The 15,487-nt window shown below is 42.8% G+C and overlaps 7 protein-coding genes across 7 annotated transcripts; 3 read left to right on the forward strand and 4 right to left on the reverse strand.

Moving 5' to 3' along the window:
- Positions 1–187: 187 nt before the first annotated feature.
- EAF02_000501 (uncharacterized protein) lies at positions 188–1,291 on the reverse strand (the record flags this gene model as incomplete). Its single annotated transcript, XM_038896549.1, has 1 exon — positions 188–1,291. One exon carries the CDS (start codon positions 1,289–1,291, stop codon positions 188–190), a length of 1,104 nt encoding a protein of 367 aa, XP_038763408.1.
- Positions 1,292–1,571: 280 nt separating this feature from the next.
- EAF02_000502 (uncharacterized protein) lies at positions 1,572–2,360 on the forward strand (the record flags this gene model as incomplete). Its single annotated transcript, XM_038896550.1, has 3 exons — positions 1,572–1,584; positions 1,736–1,938; positions 2,007–2,360. 3 exons carry the CDS (start codon positions 1,572–1,574, stop codon positions 2,358–2,360), a joined length of 570 nt encoding a protein of 189 aa, XP_038763409.1.
- A 290-nt stretch (positions 2,361–2,650) lies between these two features.
- EAF02_000503 (uncharacterized protein) lies at positions 2,651–3,705 on the reverse strand (the record flags this gene model as incomplete). The annotated part of the gene is made up of 4 exons (XM_038896551.1): positions 2,651–2,890; positions 2,945–3,232; positions 3,289–3,487; positions 3,572–3,705. 4 exons carry the CDS (start codon positions 3,703–3,705, stop codon positions 2,651–2,653), a joined length of 861 nt encoding a protein of 286 aa, XP_038763410.1.
- A 3,684-nt stretch (positions 3,706–7,389) lies between these two features.
- Positions 7,390–9,143, reverse strand: EAF02_000504 (uncharacterized protein; the record flags this gene model as incomplete). The annotated part of the gene is made up of 4 exons (XM_038896552.1): positions 7,390–7,497; positions 7,594–8,483; positions 8,540–8,783; positions 8,847–9,143. 4 exons carry the CDS (start codon positions 9,141–9,143, stop codon positions 7,390–7,392), a joined length of 1,539 nt encoding a protein of 512 aa, XP_038763411.1.
- A 974-nt stretch (positions 9,144–10,117) lies between these two features.
- Positions 10,118–11,049, reverse strand: EAF02_000505 (uncharacterized protein; the record flags this gene model as incomplete). Its single annotated transcript, XM_038896553.1, has 2 exons — positions 10,118–10,884; positions 10,935–11,049. 2 exons carry the CDS (start codon positions 11,047–11,049, stop codon positions 10,118–10,120), a joined length of 882 nt encoding a protein of 293 aa, XP_038763412.1.
- A 530-nt stretch (positions 11,050–11,579) lies between these two features.
- EAF02_000506 (uncharacterized protein) lies at positions 11,580–13,431 on the forward strand. Its single transcript, XM_038896554.1, has 2 exons — positions 11,580–12,261; positions 12,314–13,431. Exons 1-2 carry the CDS (start codon positions 12,036–12,038, stop codon positions 13,213–13,215), a joined length of 1,128 nt encoding a protein of 375 aa, XP_038763413.1. The 5' UTR covers positions 11,580–12,035; the 3' UTR covers positions 13,216–13,431.
- Positions 13,432–14,152: 721 nt separating this feature from the next.
- Positions 14,153–15,216, forward strand: EAF02_000507 (uncharacterized protein; the record flags this gene model as incomplete). Its single annotated transcript, XM_038896555.1, has 3 exons — positions 14,153–14,502; positions 14,567–14,810; positions 14,875–15,216. The coding sequence occupies 3 exons, from the start codon at positions 14,153–14,155 to the stop codon at positions 14,914–14,916; spliced, it is 636 nt and encodes a 211-aa protein (XP_038763414.1). The 3' UTR covers positions 14,917–15,216.
- Between the last annotated feature and the right edge of the window lie 271 nt (positions 15,217–15,487).

A 15,487-nucleotide genomic window follows, 5' to 3' on the forward strand; every position in this document is an offset into this window, starting at 1 on the left:
ATATTAAATTGCTTGTGCCTACTTAAGAGGTATCTAGCTCCAGGTAACTAATTACAAAGGCCTGTCCTTTGAATGTATAACTATGTCCAGATGATCTCAGACGCCAGTAACCATCCTATTTGTCTCTGAACTCCTTGAACCGTGCAGATCCCATCCCGTCCCTCTGTGTTATACACTAGATATCTTATCAAAATACATCATCTACTTCCATTCTATCCGCCACCTTTAGTTTTATCTTCCCCGTAGATGCTTGTGCGGCTGCTATGGTAGCACCAGCAGGAGAGCTCGATTGAACTCGATCTCGCATCTCATCCTCGATAAATATTTCAAGGCCACTAAAAGCATCGTGCATAGCTCTTCCATAATATTCATGAAGGCTGTAACCACCCGCCATGTGTTTAGGGTCACGCTTGACACTCTTCTCAACCCACTGGTTCTCGTAATCACCTTGTAATACATATCTCGTGGGCGTAAGAGCGATTCCTCCAAAGGGATCATAGGGTTTCTCTGCCACAGGCGCCACCTTCTTCTTTAGACCTCTAATCGTAAGGCCCTCCCCATCAGCGCTACCAGTTCCAGCACTGACCGCAGCATCCCTTTCTCCCAAGGTTCTTCTCGCCGAAGTCTTCTTCAAAATAATCTTGTGTGCTTGTTGTGTAATATCAGCTGCATTTCCCTTGCCGGTGGCTAATTGGTCCAAAACCTGCTTGCGACTCTTCTCAACATCAGCCTTCTCCTCTGCCTCTTCTCTCATAGCCGCCAGTCTCCTCTGCTTCGCCATCTCCCTGTCCTCTAATTCCTTCCTCTTCCCCATCTCCACCTCCCTTAACCTCGCATTCTTATTCTCCTCAATGGCTCCGCGGTTCGCTTCTCTAAATCTCCTTAGCTTCTCCTCCGCTTCTTGTTTTACTTTGCCCTTCCCATTCACCAGATCAAAGACCATGCATTCCGTCTCTTCTAAATAATTGTTGTAATCCAACAACGTCTCGAAATCATCTTCGTTGCGATTGAACACTTCGCCTACTCGACGTCGAATGTCACATTCGCGTTCTATTCCTAGATCCTCAAAAAAAGCGGATTTAAATCCTTTTTTTCGTAATGTGCGACCGCAGTGGAGAACGGGACAAGGCGCGGGGCCGGAGGTGAAGATGCGGTCCACGCAGGTGGAACACATCTTGTGGTAGCATTCTGGGTTGATGAGGAATTCGAGATCGCGGTTGAGGTAACGGTTGGATTTACATATGGGACAGATGTCATCGGATGGATTGGAGATGTCGAGGGGTTTAGGCATTTCTGTGTGCAGTGCTTCGGAGCACTCTGTAATGTTGGGGAGTTGTTGAAAGATGACTTAGTTCAGGTTCAATTGTAGATGTAGCTGGATTTGAATGTAAATGAATCGCTGGTGCTTCTATGAATAAAGACGAGGCTAAATTGAAGCCTGACATTTCAAATGTGGCGCTCAATGTGGCTTTGTAAGCAAGCCACCTCGGAGCCTTGTCTAGGTACTTTTCGATAACTGAACAGTAAGATCAACGATTACAAAACACAAATACTCTACATTATTTGCAAAGATGGCAGACAAAGGTGTGTTTATAACCCAATGCTTACTTCACATATTCATGTCTTAGAAAAATCTTGTGGCTATTCGCTCATAACTCGCACTTCCTATACCTGCTTCACCTTAGCTACCCCGCCATTCCCACCCTTCAACATTTCAACTAACCAAAACTTTCAGAGCCAACACCCCAAGAAGAAGCCGCAGCACGCGCAAAGGAAGCAGCAGAGCAAGCCTCCCTCCCCTACAAATGGACCCAAACGATTTCCGATCTGGACATCACCATCGAGATCCCCGGAAACCTCAAAGCTAAAGATCTAATCGTTGATATTAAACGCCAATCACTAAAAGTATCAGTTAAGGGTCAAACTCCTATTATTGACGTATGTGCTTTCTCGACCTAGATCTCCTCTGTTGACCACTCCTCTCCGATTGACATATTGCCATGTAGGATGCACTCCCTCACGCTATCCTCCTCGACGACAGTACCTGGACATTGTCTAGTCTTCCCTCTGGTAGCAAAGCTCTCGAAATCCACCTCGATAAAGTAAACAAAATGGAATGGTGGGCACATGTCGTCGTCTCGGCACCAAAGATAGATGTTACCAAAATTACACCTGAGAATAGTAAATTGGGAGATTTAGACGGAGAGACGAGGGGCATGGTAGAGAAGATGATGTGGGAACAGAGAGACAAGGAAGCGAATGGGGGGATCAGCAGTGAGGAGAGGAAAAAGAAAGAGATTTTGGAGAAGTTTCAAAAGGAACATCCGGAGCTCGACTTTTCGAAGGCACAGATGAATTGAGGGCTCCAATGTTTGAGGGAAAAATAAACATAATGGTTGCGTTGAAGAACCAAGGCGAGCAAAACGATGAGCATGCGAAACCTGCTATAGCTGATTGCACTACTTATGAAGATACCTATTTATTGGCGAAATCGAAAGACAAAAGCATCATTTTCTTTTAGGGTCCAAAGTTTGCACACTGACTGGCTTGCCATTCTTTTTTGGTATTGTACACCTCACTCCTATATCACATATTCTATATGCAGTCCCAAACATCCTCCAGACATTTGTACTTCGACATAACCACAATCTTATCTCTCTCCTGCCAATCGTCGACTTTGCACTTCGGAGAGCGCTTTGCTCCCACTCAAGAATGCGACTAGTCCTACAACGCCTGCAGCGGGTAAAGTCTGGAATAAGTTCCAGCTTGAGTAGTATAAGAAGAAGATTCCTTCCATGGCAATGATTGAGCCATAAAATAGGGCGTGTGAGATTGGTGCGGCGGAGGTGGCTTTCGATAAATGAGAAAGATTGGCTCCTAGGTAAGCCCACTATTGAGAAAGTGTTAGTACTAGGACCAAGAGATTTGAATGATGAGTACGTACAGCACCCAACAGCACTGGAACAGTTGCTAAGACTGCGAGCGCGAATACTAGGGAAAAGATCTTAGGTCCACTCTGAGGATCGGCGCGGAAGATGTGGTTGATCTCAGGCAGTTTTCCGTATCTCAATGGTTTTTCGTAGGCTGGTATTGGCTGGCTGGCATCGAGGGACAGAGCGAGGTCAAAAACGTGGTTGCTGAATGCTTGTGCAGGACCAAAGGACGCAAGAACAAGAGTGGCACGTAAAGGCTTGGAGCTTGTGAGAAGTTGGATTGGAAGATCTTTTTGAGACTTTATATCCATTAGCATGATCCCATCGATTTAGTCAATTGCCTGTAAAAACTTACAAAGTCAACCTTTCCCTTGCCAGACTCCTTCACGGAGAATGGGAAAGTAGCTTCGAGTCCAGTATCTTGATCTCTCAACAGTAAGAATGCTTGATGTGGTCGTTTAGCAGCACGATCTTCAGTGGCCGTGAGGACGATTTTGAGAGTGTCCGCTGCGCCAAGAGAAACCGCTTTCGCAAGAGGGACATGGTCTGATAGTCTGTAAAACAATCAATTAGTATGCTTTGCTTTGGAAACCATATATCTTTCAAAAATATATCAACATCTTCCCAAATCCACGTACTTGTCCTTGAAGCCTCCAGCACTCTTTCCGCTCACAGAAACAATAGCTTCATCAAAGCCCCAGGATGAAGCTGCCGTTACAATTCCGGCACCAGCAAGTACCAATGAAGGAATTAGAGAGCGTAAGAAACGCATTTTGATTGAGGAATTCGTTGTGTATTGGAATTTGGGAATTGAAATTCACGAGGGAAGCTCGGAGCCACGTAAGAGCTCCAATTGAACACATTTCGGGGACATGGCGGATTTACGTGGTACCGAGCCGATGCACGGATACAATATCGATTACGTGCCCGCTCTACGTCAGCGAAGCAACAAGCGGGAATTAACCACTCTTTAAAGGGACTTTAACAATTCAGACTCTTTGTGGTGTTATATCCAATGTAGATAATTCTAATTGTAAATATGAAGGAGGTTCAAATACATTCTGATCTTTTTAGATTCGAGTATTTATTTGAAAATGAATTTATGGTTTGTTTAAGTAGGTGATATTGAAAGTGATTACTGTAGTTTCAGCTGCTTCCTCGCTTACTTCGAGGGTCTGTTCAAATGCGTGATGGCATGGTTGATTAAGAGATTTGGACATGAATGCTTACATTACAATTTCATGTCCATCCGTTCAATGAAAGTATCTGAAGCCTATCAGCTTAGGAACATCCGACCAAAATGAAATGAGCTTTAGATGAACCAGCCTCCGAAAAGTCTAAGCAAACATTATTCTATTCGATCCCCAAGTTCTGGAGGAAACCCTCGGATTCATGGCTGGGGCTTAGATGGAAGCTGGATTCTGAATTGATGCAATATCGAAATAGTCATGGACAGATACACTCTTGCTCGTAGCTGAAAGAACGTACAGCGGGCATCATGTCAGACCATTGATTGAAAATATCTTGTGAATTTGAAATATATTCTTTCTGACTTTGTGCTTATTGAATACCCCTGTGTTGTCAATGTCAGAAGGTCAAGAATGATAGCTCATGGTGAACTATCTGGAGGGTGTGAAAGATGTAAAGTTAGTTTCGCCAAGGTGAGCTGGAGGTCTGCTCATTGTCTTTCATCAAGCTGACCCACATAAAGAACTAAAGTTAACCAACTGTGAGGCTCGAAATGATCATTGCGTTGTTGTAGGTATGATGATGTAGGCCTGTCTTGATCTAAGAAGAAAATTGATCACCAGAAAAGTGTCGTCAATTGTATTTGAATCAGTCTGTTGCATTCATCATTATATTTGTAAGCACAAGATGCCTTCTTCACTTACTATTTTACTTCAAGATGCTGATCTTTCTGAGGCCCATGCCATCATTCGACTAACGTTCCAAAGAAGCTAACATTTGCTATTGTCAAAGCTGCTAGTCTCGCCTTTTTTGGTACTCTGCTTCTTCACTTGTAAATGCAAGAGTGATATACGTTCTAGGACTAATAATTTTGAACGAGACCCTGGAATCTTCCAAAGGTAAAATGAAGGATATGAAGTCAATAGTGCACCTTCTACTCGATCTTCCTAGAAACGACACCAACAGTGAACCTCAAGATAGCAAATCAAGAACCAATCATACGGATAGAGTTCCTGCCATAGTCAATCCCCGTGGACTAAGCGAATTTGTCAACCGGATCCAGATCTGGATATTGGTTCGTCCAGAGTATCCGATAGTCTGGACTATAGTCCAATAATATAACAGCTTAAATGTCTAAAAGCAGTTAGAAATCTGAGAATATTTCAATGTTCCAATCAAATTCAATATCTCAGATGATTTGAATATTCTGATTGGCTTAGGAATTTTAATAATCTTTATTGTTGAACTGCAGTCCGGACTATTGGACACCCTGGCTGCGTCTCAGAACACTTTCAACTGTCAGTTCTGTAGCAACCAAGTCGATCGACACTTCCAGAAAATTCAATGACACTTTATCGGACTTTAGGACAGAAGATTTAATTCTCACTACACTGGCTTTCAAACAACAGATTTTATTAGTCTGTCATAATACGCAGCAAGACCCATGAAGGCCAATCTCTCGATGGCATAATCAAACAACCCCTCCAGTTAGATAGCAGATTGGGAAGATCTCATTCCGGTCTACCAAAACGCTGGCAGTCCTCTACTTGCCACCTAGAATACAAATTCGAGAGGAACTTCGATCAACATTATGAGCTTATTCAGACACACAGGTACTCGAAGCACTTGAAATTGAATTACCAGGCTTATGCTCAACAAATTCCTCGGTAATCATCTAAATCACTCAGCATCGATCAGTATTCCGCACCAACGCAAAGTATCAGAACTTTAGTGATATATCTCTACATTGACTCAATATCTTGACTATCCTCATCCAGTATGTTTAAACAGTTGCCCATATCCTCTCAACGGAACCAATTTTGAACATCAAGAGCTTCGCCTTCATTATTAGCTACGCCTTTGTGTCATACAAGGAGCTCAATTTGGAATTAAGTTTGGAACATCGGTTTGATACACCGTTTTCTGAAATGATCCCGTTGAGGGTATAAACCCGTTCGATGTTGAACTGATTGCTATATCCAAATCTCCCGATACGGACAAAAGATACTACTTTTGAGTATCGACGGTGAGCTTAAATGTCCAAGGACAATGATTGAGTTAAAGTTTTATCGAGCAAATGTTTCTCGCACTACCAAACATCATCACCAATACACACCGGCCAGTCAACTAGTGAATCCTAAATCTATCGCACATACATAATCCCAAACAAGATGCCTCCTAGTATCCGAACACATCTCCCATGGCGCAGTGGTACAGTATCCACTTCAAAATGGGAAAAAGATCGTTACTAGGTACAGTGATCCATATAGTACTGGAACAACTGGGAGAATAAGCCGAAAAGGCTGAACTTTTGCTGTTTTGCTTTGTTTTGGTTTGAAGTAGACAGGTTCCATTTTTTTGGTTGGTGGGTGGGGAGGGGGGATAGAAGATGAGACGAGAGTCAATTTTATATAAGTGATCGATGATTGATGGATGTCACACGTATGCAGTGGATTATTATTCGTAAGGGTATGAAAGTGAAAAGAGATCATGACTAAAATGCGACATTTGATAAAAGGGAATGAATGTCTTCAGTTCTTGGATTGGGAGTGTGCAACTACATTACAGCATACTTTGATAGATGGGCTGGTACTCTCTCTCTTAACTTTACTCCTTATCAATGAACTTTGCTCTCATAATTAGAGTCTGGAGCGACAGTTATGGGAGTGCTCCGGAAGTGCTATGGGAGTGCGTGCAAATTTGCGTTATGATGCTTCAATACAATCATATTGTCACATGATCGCAAGCAATTGCTTTCGAGGAGCTTAACTGGAGGGTAGCTCTTTCAAGGGCTTGAGTGATTGAGTGCTATATAGTAAATTGATTCTCGGTGTGTCTAGAACCTCGACTACGCCCAGGGTCACTTTGCGCGATTGCTATGGTCCATTTTTCCGCATTACCCTAAATAGAATAATGTCTTCATTGATAGGTAGTAAAACGAGATCTCTCCACTCAATCAATGTTGAGAACTGCACAAAATGAAGAGAAATAGCCGATTTCGAATGATAAAAAGCCAAACTACTTTGATGCAAGAAAACGTTGAGCAACAGCAAGTTTTGCTGTCGTTAAAGATAGACTGACTAACTGTGAACTCATCCCTTTGACCAATTCCATGAAACTAGCTTAGGAGCATCATGTTAGCACTCTAACTAGGCAAAAGAATCTAAACCGAACAGAATGAGTGTACCCTTCAAAGGCGAATACTATTTCATACTAGCTGTTCTACATCTACTTTCACGAGCTATTACCTTAAGTTGTTCATGTCGGATTAAGTTCGAGCTCGAGTCCGCCTGGATATCTTCATGGGAATATCCCATTGATATGTGAAGAAGGCGTTATGACGTTTCCAGATATGATTGGGATCCTCGAGTTTTATCTAGACAGCGAAACAAGTTTCAGCAACCAAATGCGATAAAAATTTGAAATATGGCGGAGGTATCTAATGCGGAAAGGTAAAGCTTGAAGAACTCACATCGAAAATACTGTATAGAGTAGCCATCGTTTTCCACAATTCCAGCTGAACGAAATATTTCCCCATACATACCCGACTACCACCGCCGAATATAAAATCGACAGTTTTAAGCATCTGTTTGTGACGAGTTTCAAAATCTTCTTGACTCTCTCCTTTCATTTGCAGCCAGCGATCGGGATCAAAGGAATCGACATCAGTTCCAAAAGTTTCAGGGTCTCGATTCGAGACTCCGGGGCTGATACCCACGAATGTTCCGCCTGGAATAAATCTTCCGTCGGGAAGAGTAAATCCAGAATCGGGAACAACTCGCTCTAACATCATAGCAGCACCCGGATTAATGCGCATAGCCTCATGGAGCACTGCACTCAAGTAAGGAAGATTATGTACATCCTTCCATTGTGCTGGCAGTGAGAGATTCGCATGGTCTAGCTCGTCGGTCAGTTTTGTGTAAGCGGATGCATTTTTGGAAAGGTAGTATAGAATAGCCCTCATGGTTGATGCGGTCGTATCGCCGCCTGCAAGAATACTGAGTATTAGATATTTTACAATTTGGTTGTCATTAATTAGGTCCGGGTTCGTTTCTTTGAGCTTGAAATAATTATCGAGGTAGTGGTTGATGGTTTTGTGCTTGTGACCCGCCGATAAGAGCTCTTCTCGATACTGAGCAACAACCTTAAAGCAGTACAAGATTCCCGTTACAGTAGGCCTGGGACCAATCCGAATTATTGGGTTCTTGTCAAGAAAATGGTCAATCCATGGAATTTGACTGACGACGGCGAAGTAGTAGAGCGACCTTTTGGATTCAAGAAGGATGTTATCGACATCCCTTTCTTGGTCAATCAATCCGAATGGTCGTCCAAAGCTGATGTTTGCCACCACGTCCCAAGCAACTGTTATGGAATTTCAGATCAGCACTGAAATTATTCTGTGGCAGCATGAAACATACAGTAAGCTAGCCAGTCATCCACCATGCATGTCTTCGATTCATCCGCAAAATTCGCACTTAGCTTATCGATGAATATCCCCAAAGTTTCATCAACCAAGGGCTCGATGTCCAGAACCTTTGTCATGGTCCAAAGACTCCTGATAGGTTTAACGTATTTTTCATGCCACAAAGGATCTCTAGAATTGAAAATATTTGACATCCGTTTCCCTTCAATAAGAGCATCATTAGGCTTGTACATCTCGTTCTAGCAAACAATTGTCAGTGCCAAAGTTGGAAGATTGTGGCCATTAAAGCTCCATTCACCTACCTTGAGCCAAGCATTTTTGGTTGCATATATCGTCCCAATCAAAGATGGATCACTAAGACTGATGGTTTTTGGGCCAATTCGAACAGCTACGCCATAATCACGATGCCAGTTTCTTTGCGTTCTGTCCATGGAGCCCAAGTACACTGTAAATGCACGATAAATGTTCGTGAACTTTGCAGCGACCGGGCCCGGGAAATGCCTCAATGGAGAGAAGAAAAGCTCCCAAGCAACCTTATAAACAATCGAGCAGAAAAAAAGTGTAATAAGAACGAAACTGCCATTTTCGGTGGAAAACATTATAGCTATGGTCCGATTCGATGTATAGCTCTTTGCAGTGGAAATGTCTACTACTTAATAGATTTTGAAGAGGGGTAAGATGTAATCATAGGATGGGATGGGTTAATAGACCAAGTACTTGGCTCGAGTCATGGAATCTGACAGGGTCAGCAATTACGATCAGGGTAGAAGATACGCGAGTGTAACCGTTGCGTTGATGATATGAATAAGCCTGCATATACTTATGCGGGTTAAAATGAAATCGGATTTTTGGCTTGCACATCATTCCTTCGAAGCGTAGAGCACTCGATTGGCCTATCATCTTTCAATATGGATGTGATATCAGAAAGCTGATTGTCTGAAAAGCAAGCTAACGAATTGCGACCATTCAATGGCCCATTCCATGTTTTTGATAGGAGGAACAATCATAGGGTTGAAGCGGCCAATTGTATTTAATGATCTTATGGAATTCGTCGTGGCGCCTTTGATACACCTTGCCTTTGCTGAACTACGCATGCAGAAGATGAGTGCGACGAGATTAAAGCGAGTACGTATCACAAAAGCCACCCAAGTAGATGACAAGTGATTCCGGGAAAAGTCGAACCGAGCTTACACAACTAGAGACTTACGCAACTGCGCACCTCCCAAGCTTTAGGGAATCTGTAGAATTCGTGTAGATTCAACAACGTCTTGCTTTGAGTCTCGATAATATCGACAACCGCGTCTTTCTGTTCAGAATCTGATGATCTGCTTCCTCTTATCTTGATAATTTTCAAGGCAAAAAGTCCAAGCTGTAGCGACTACTCGGAACTTTCTGGCTGCTCCTCAATATGTGCCTCCCGATGGTCAAACAAAAGTTGAATCTGCGATGGTTCGTATTTTGTTCATATAACGTCCAATATAATCTAACGGATCTTTTGGGTTTCGCTCTCTTATGCAAGTGCTTGCCTCAATGCATAGAAGTAACGTTGGGTGCCATGGGAAGAGATATCCAGCTACTCCCGCCATCTTATAGACCAATTTCCCTTGGCGTAGCTTGGCTCAACTACTGAGCCTTGCATCAAAGCCTCGCATTTGCGCCTGATTGGCTCTTTTACAACATTCTCCTCCCAGCTTGGCATCTTTTTGTGCCTTGAGCCCTTAGATACTTGAGATGGACTAGTTTCAGGGGGCTGTTCAACAATAAAGCCAAAGACAACAGCCCTCCTAGCTGCCCGCCGAACCATCTCTCTTTCTTCTGCTTGTTTTTGGCCATCAACCTTCTTCTGTAAGTCCGAAGCCGACTCCTCTGTTCTCTCAGCTTTACCCCTCTCGCCCCCAACACTGAAATTGATATCCGATTCAGTCTGTGGTGGGCGTATCATTGGCCCGGTTTTTGTGTTCACAGGCTCATCGGGCGCATCATCGCTAGCGGAGTCCTCACTACTTTCCATATCAACAGTCTTCCATTCTGCATCAACATTCGATCCTCCAATTGCACGACTTTTACGATTTTTCCTTCTCCCATAAACCTTTTCGGGATCAAAGCGACTCCCAAATACAATCTCTTCAATTTCGTCACAGGTAACAATAATCCGATGATCTCCTTTCACAAAACGATCCTTTGCACCAGTCTTTTCTAGACCCGAGTCTTTCTCCTGGTCCAACAGTGCAACAATGGCTTGCTCAATCTTTCTATCTAATTTCCCCGGCTTTCGATTCCGACATCTGTCTGAACAGTATTTGACCTCATTGTTGGGTTTTTTGCTTGCCTTTTTGGTGCCTATTGGATGTATTAGATAAAGCTTAAAAAATGTTCATCACGGTGCTAACTCATGACTCGACCACATGTTAGACAGTAAGGAACACTTTCTCCTGCCGTTAAATAGAGAGGTGGAGGAACAGCGGAATGTTTTGAGGGGCGCGACCACGAATCCATCCAACTCATGTTTGCTGATGTTGGAATTATATGGAGATTTCGGCGAGAATGAAATAGGTAGGTGAATATTTTGACCTGAGTGGGAAATTTGAAAGGGCTTAAAAAGCTCATATGAAACAATTTGATGATAATGATGCAGATATAAAGGAAGAACTCTAGCAAAGATTTTGATTCGTGAAATACCTTGTACGTCCAAGATCAATGTCATCATAGACATCATGGATCCATGGATGGAGCGTCGCCACCACGCCACAGTGAATTCCGGTGCATGGTGTGTGGCTTGAGCTTGATGATCGCCTCAATTCAACAAACATGAAGATTTGCAACTTGGAAAATCAATTTATTGATCTTTTGCTCACATGATTGGACTGATGAATATACGGAGAATGAGCAAACGCTAAAGAACTATGGATTGGAAAATGTTGATAATTTGAATCCTGATATAGAAGATTGAAGAAGAGACTTGGTAGGCGTTTTCGAGAAAACGAGGAAATGATAACACTAACACATGACTAACATAGGTAACTCACACATCCATATGTTGATGATAACGACCTGCCTCAAATGATTGATAACAATAACGAGTAAATAGCTCTTGATGCACGTTTTATTGAAGCTTCTCCACATCTTGGATTTAAGGGTCTTGCGGCGAGCTCCGACTTTCTTATCTTCTATGTTGATAAACCCCTCCTCACCAATACATTCAACTAAAAGCACTCAAATTCACCATATGCAAATCAAGAATGGCTTATCAAAGTTATTCCGCTTTACTCTTGCTCCAACCGGGGAAACGCGTGGAGTCAGTTCTTTTCCGGCCTTCCTTATACATAAATTCATCCTGCTCGATTCGGACATTTCCGTCGCCCCTCGCTCACAACTTGGATACATAAATCACTGACCTTCCACGGTCATATACAGCCAAACGCCGGTCACAATCTTCTTCCCTTCAATATATATTCCACACAAAACATAACATCTGAGCCCCAGAAAATCAAATGGCCGTCAAGACTTTAGAAGTGAAGCCTTTCTCTTCACAAGAGAATTCCTCTCTCAACCTCGGAGCCGAGATCAACAATGTCGACCTGGAACATCTCAGCGAGGAGGACTTCAAAACTATTCGCAATGCTTTATATAATTACCATGTTGTGGTTCTGAAGAACCAGGCTGGTCTCTCCCCCAAAGCCCAATATGAGCTTACACGTAGATTTGATCCCACGGCTGGTAAGTCCTTTCTCTCCATTCGTTTAACTCTTGTGTCTAATTATTTCCCTAGAAACATATGGTCATGGCAAAACTCTTGATGCGAAACGATCAGTTCTTCACCCGGACTTGAAAACAATCCCTCATCAAACTCAGGTTCAAGTCATCGGAAACGGGTTTTATGAAGAATATGAAGGATTGAAGAATATTACACTCAAGCACCCTCATCACAAAGTCTTCCATAAGACCGCTGTTCCAGAGGAAGACGATTTGGCGTTCACACGCTTCTACCGATGGCACATTGATGCTGCTCTTTATGCCCTCAATCCACCAAAAGTAACATCGTTGATGGCTGTAAAAGTTCCCGCTGGCCGTCGCCAAACTCTTCGTTATGATGATGGAACTGGTGAAGAAATCGATGTCCCTCTTGGTACCACTGCTTTTGTCTCCGGTCAAAACATGTACAATTTGTTAAGCGAAGAGGATAAGGAGTTCGTTTGTGGAGCAAAGGTAGAATACGCACCACATCCATATATTTGGATGTCTCCTGCAAGGTCACGCTCCACCGGCCTTGGTATGGTTTCCGATGGGAATGAGTTGCCTTTGTCTGAACTTCCTCCTGTTGATGAGAAGGACATCAAGATTTTGCCTATGTGCTGGAAGAATCCAGTCACGGGTAACTTGGCACTCCAAATTCATCCTAGTGCCATCAAAGCCATTCATCTACCAAATGGAGAGGTCATGACTGATCTCAAGGAAGTGAGAGATCTAGTTTATCGCTTGCAGCGACCAGCCATCAGTCCAAAATTCGTGTACCCACATGATTGGGTGGAAGGCGATTTGGTCTTGTTCAACAATCAAGGAGTCTTACATTCGGTCGTAGGTGCATTCAGTCCCGAGGAAAAGAGACTATTTAGACAGTGCAACATGGCTTCTTCCGAAGGAGTTATGGGACCGGATGGCAAGCTCTATTAGAAATGCAAAAAAGGATGGCGGATGATGGGTTTGGTGGGTTTTTTTGTTTGGAAAACAGGTTACGAACTCGGCGTTGTTCTACGTATCAAGCCTCACCATATGGGAGGAACTCGGCGTTTGATAACGTAACAAGCGTATACCCCTTTTTGCTTAGTTACCATAGATAGATATAGCAAGTACATTTTGAAATTTAAATAAAGACTTTTAGGCTTCTGAACCTATCTACACGACGGTTGTTCAATCGTAGCGGTTTAATTTTCACATGCTAATACATGTGATGCACGATGAATTTCACATGCTTTGAGCCCTCGCATCTTTCGATCTTCAATGTGGAGATCATACTTTGTTAAAGCCATCTTCTACACCAAAGATAATCAGCTTGAGATAAATGCTTGATTAACATCATCCAGAATGTTCCCAAGAAATGGTAGATTCTCAACTAATAATCTAAGCAGGGACTTGTGCAAAAGGCCAATATATTTTGCTAGCTTATTATCAGGTTATGTACTCGTGCGGCCAGAAAGTATGCAACTCCTGCCTCAATAGGATTAAGCTACTGTGGGGAAGCTTTATAGTGCTTAAAAGGGGTATAAGTCATTGAAATTTGTGCTGAAAGTAGTAGGGTTTCAATATAAACGAGCGATTCAATTGATTCAATTTTCCAAATCTCTATTTAATATAATAGGATTAGAAAAAGCAGTGGATTCCATTGGCCTATTAAAGCCGATATAGCGCATTTAGCGCCGGAGTTGCATACTTTCTGGCAGCACGAGTAAGATGCGAAATGAGGCTAGAACTAAGATAGCTTCGGATTCAGCCTTATTGAACGAGAAGGCTGTACTTTAATTTCTCTCCAACAAATAATCCTTAATGCAAACCACTATATAAGTTACAGCCTCGATTCTTATTCCAATTCCAAATAGCCGATTTCACCATAATGGCTATCGACGAGATAATTACAGACCCATCCCTCAAGCTTGCACTTGAAACTTCAAATCAGACGCGGGAACAAGCAATTGCTCTTCTGGACTTCGTATCGGCTGCATCTACAACCTCCCCTCCGTCGAACGAAGTTCTACTACAGATTTCTAAACAACAAAAACTGCTCCTTACATATCTCGCACAATTGAGAGGTCTACATCGTGATTCTCATGCCGGCGCACGAGAAACAAAAGCTTTAACCGCGGAAGCGCGTCAAGAAGTAGATAGGCTACATTTACAACTCCAAAATCTATACTATGAACAACGGCATTTACAAGGGGAAATTGCTGCTTGCGAATCATATGAGTGAGTTTTCAGCCAATTTCACAAGTATGGAACTAGGCAGTGTCGCTAATGCTATCCTATACAGTCATAAATATCAGCAACTTCCCCTGATACCAGTCGACGAATTCCTAGCGCAACATCCTGAACACGCTGACGCTGATGAGAATGCGCTTATGATTGCAAGAATAGATCATGAACATCAGGAAAGATTGAAGTTGGAGGAACAGAGACAAGGACTTTTGAAGAAGAAACAAGGCTTGATTGCCGATAATAAGAAGAGGAAGGATGATCTAGCTAATCTTGACAAAGATTTGGAAAAGTTTATCGATGTGAGTTTAGACCTTGTTACGGCGATATTCTAGATATCGTAACCCTCATGCTAATTGATAATAGGCTGCAAAACCGATACAGAAAACCTTCGAACGTGTGGTATGAGAAAGTGGATGATTGGCATATTAACATTGTCTGCTTATGGTAACCTTAGAGGTAGAATATTCCCTCCTTCGCGGAATCAGGGACGGCCATTGAGATTTCGTCACAGGCTGTGCTCCCGATATGGCAACAGAAGTAGGTACAACCAATTAAAGAAGGGTACCACAAGTGAGATTTTGCAGAGGTCGTGGATAGTGGAGAGCGATGTTAGGGTTGAGGGTGCCTGTCATTGGACTCGGATTGAATACGTAATTTAAATGTACGATGTAATATAAACACCAAAATCAGATTTGGAACCTGACTAACATGCTTCTTGGGACTTTCTGGTAACTAGGAGTGACATTTCAATTTTTAAATTTTTATATATTCATCAGCCCAAGCTTTCCTGATCTCAGCTTAACTTGGCAATCAGCACCGATTGGACGCCGGGCTTCTCAGATGCTGACATTCGCATTTTGGCCTTGATTTTCAAGCCACGCATCTTACCATGCTCTACAGTCAAGGAGTCAAGAGGAAACCAGCCTTGATAATGTACCTGAGAGATCAACACCGGTGCAACCCGTGGACTGGGAGA

This window comes from Botrytis sinoallii, assembly GCF_014898435.1.
Source record: "Botrytis sinoallii strain Bc 23 chromosome Unknown BSIN_001, whole genome shotgun sequence".
In the NCBI taxonomy this organism is placed as follows: Eukaryota; Fungi; Ascomycota; class Leotiomycetes; order Helotiales; family Sclerotiniaceae; genus Botrytis; species Botrytis sinoallii.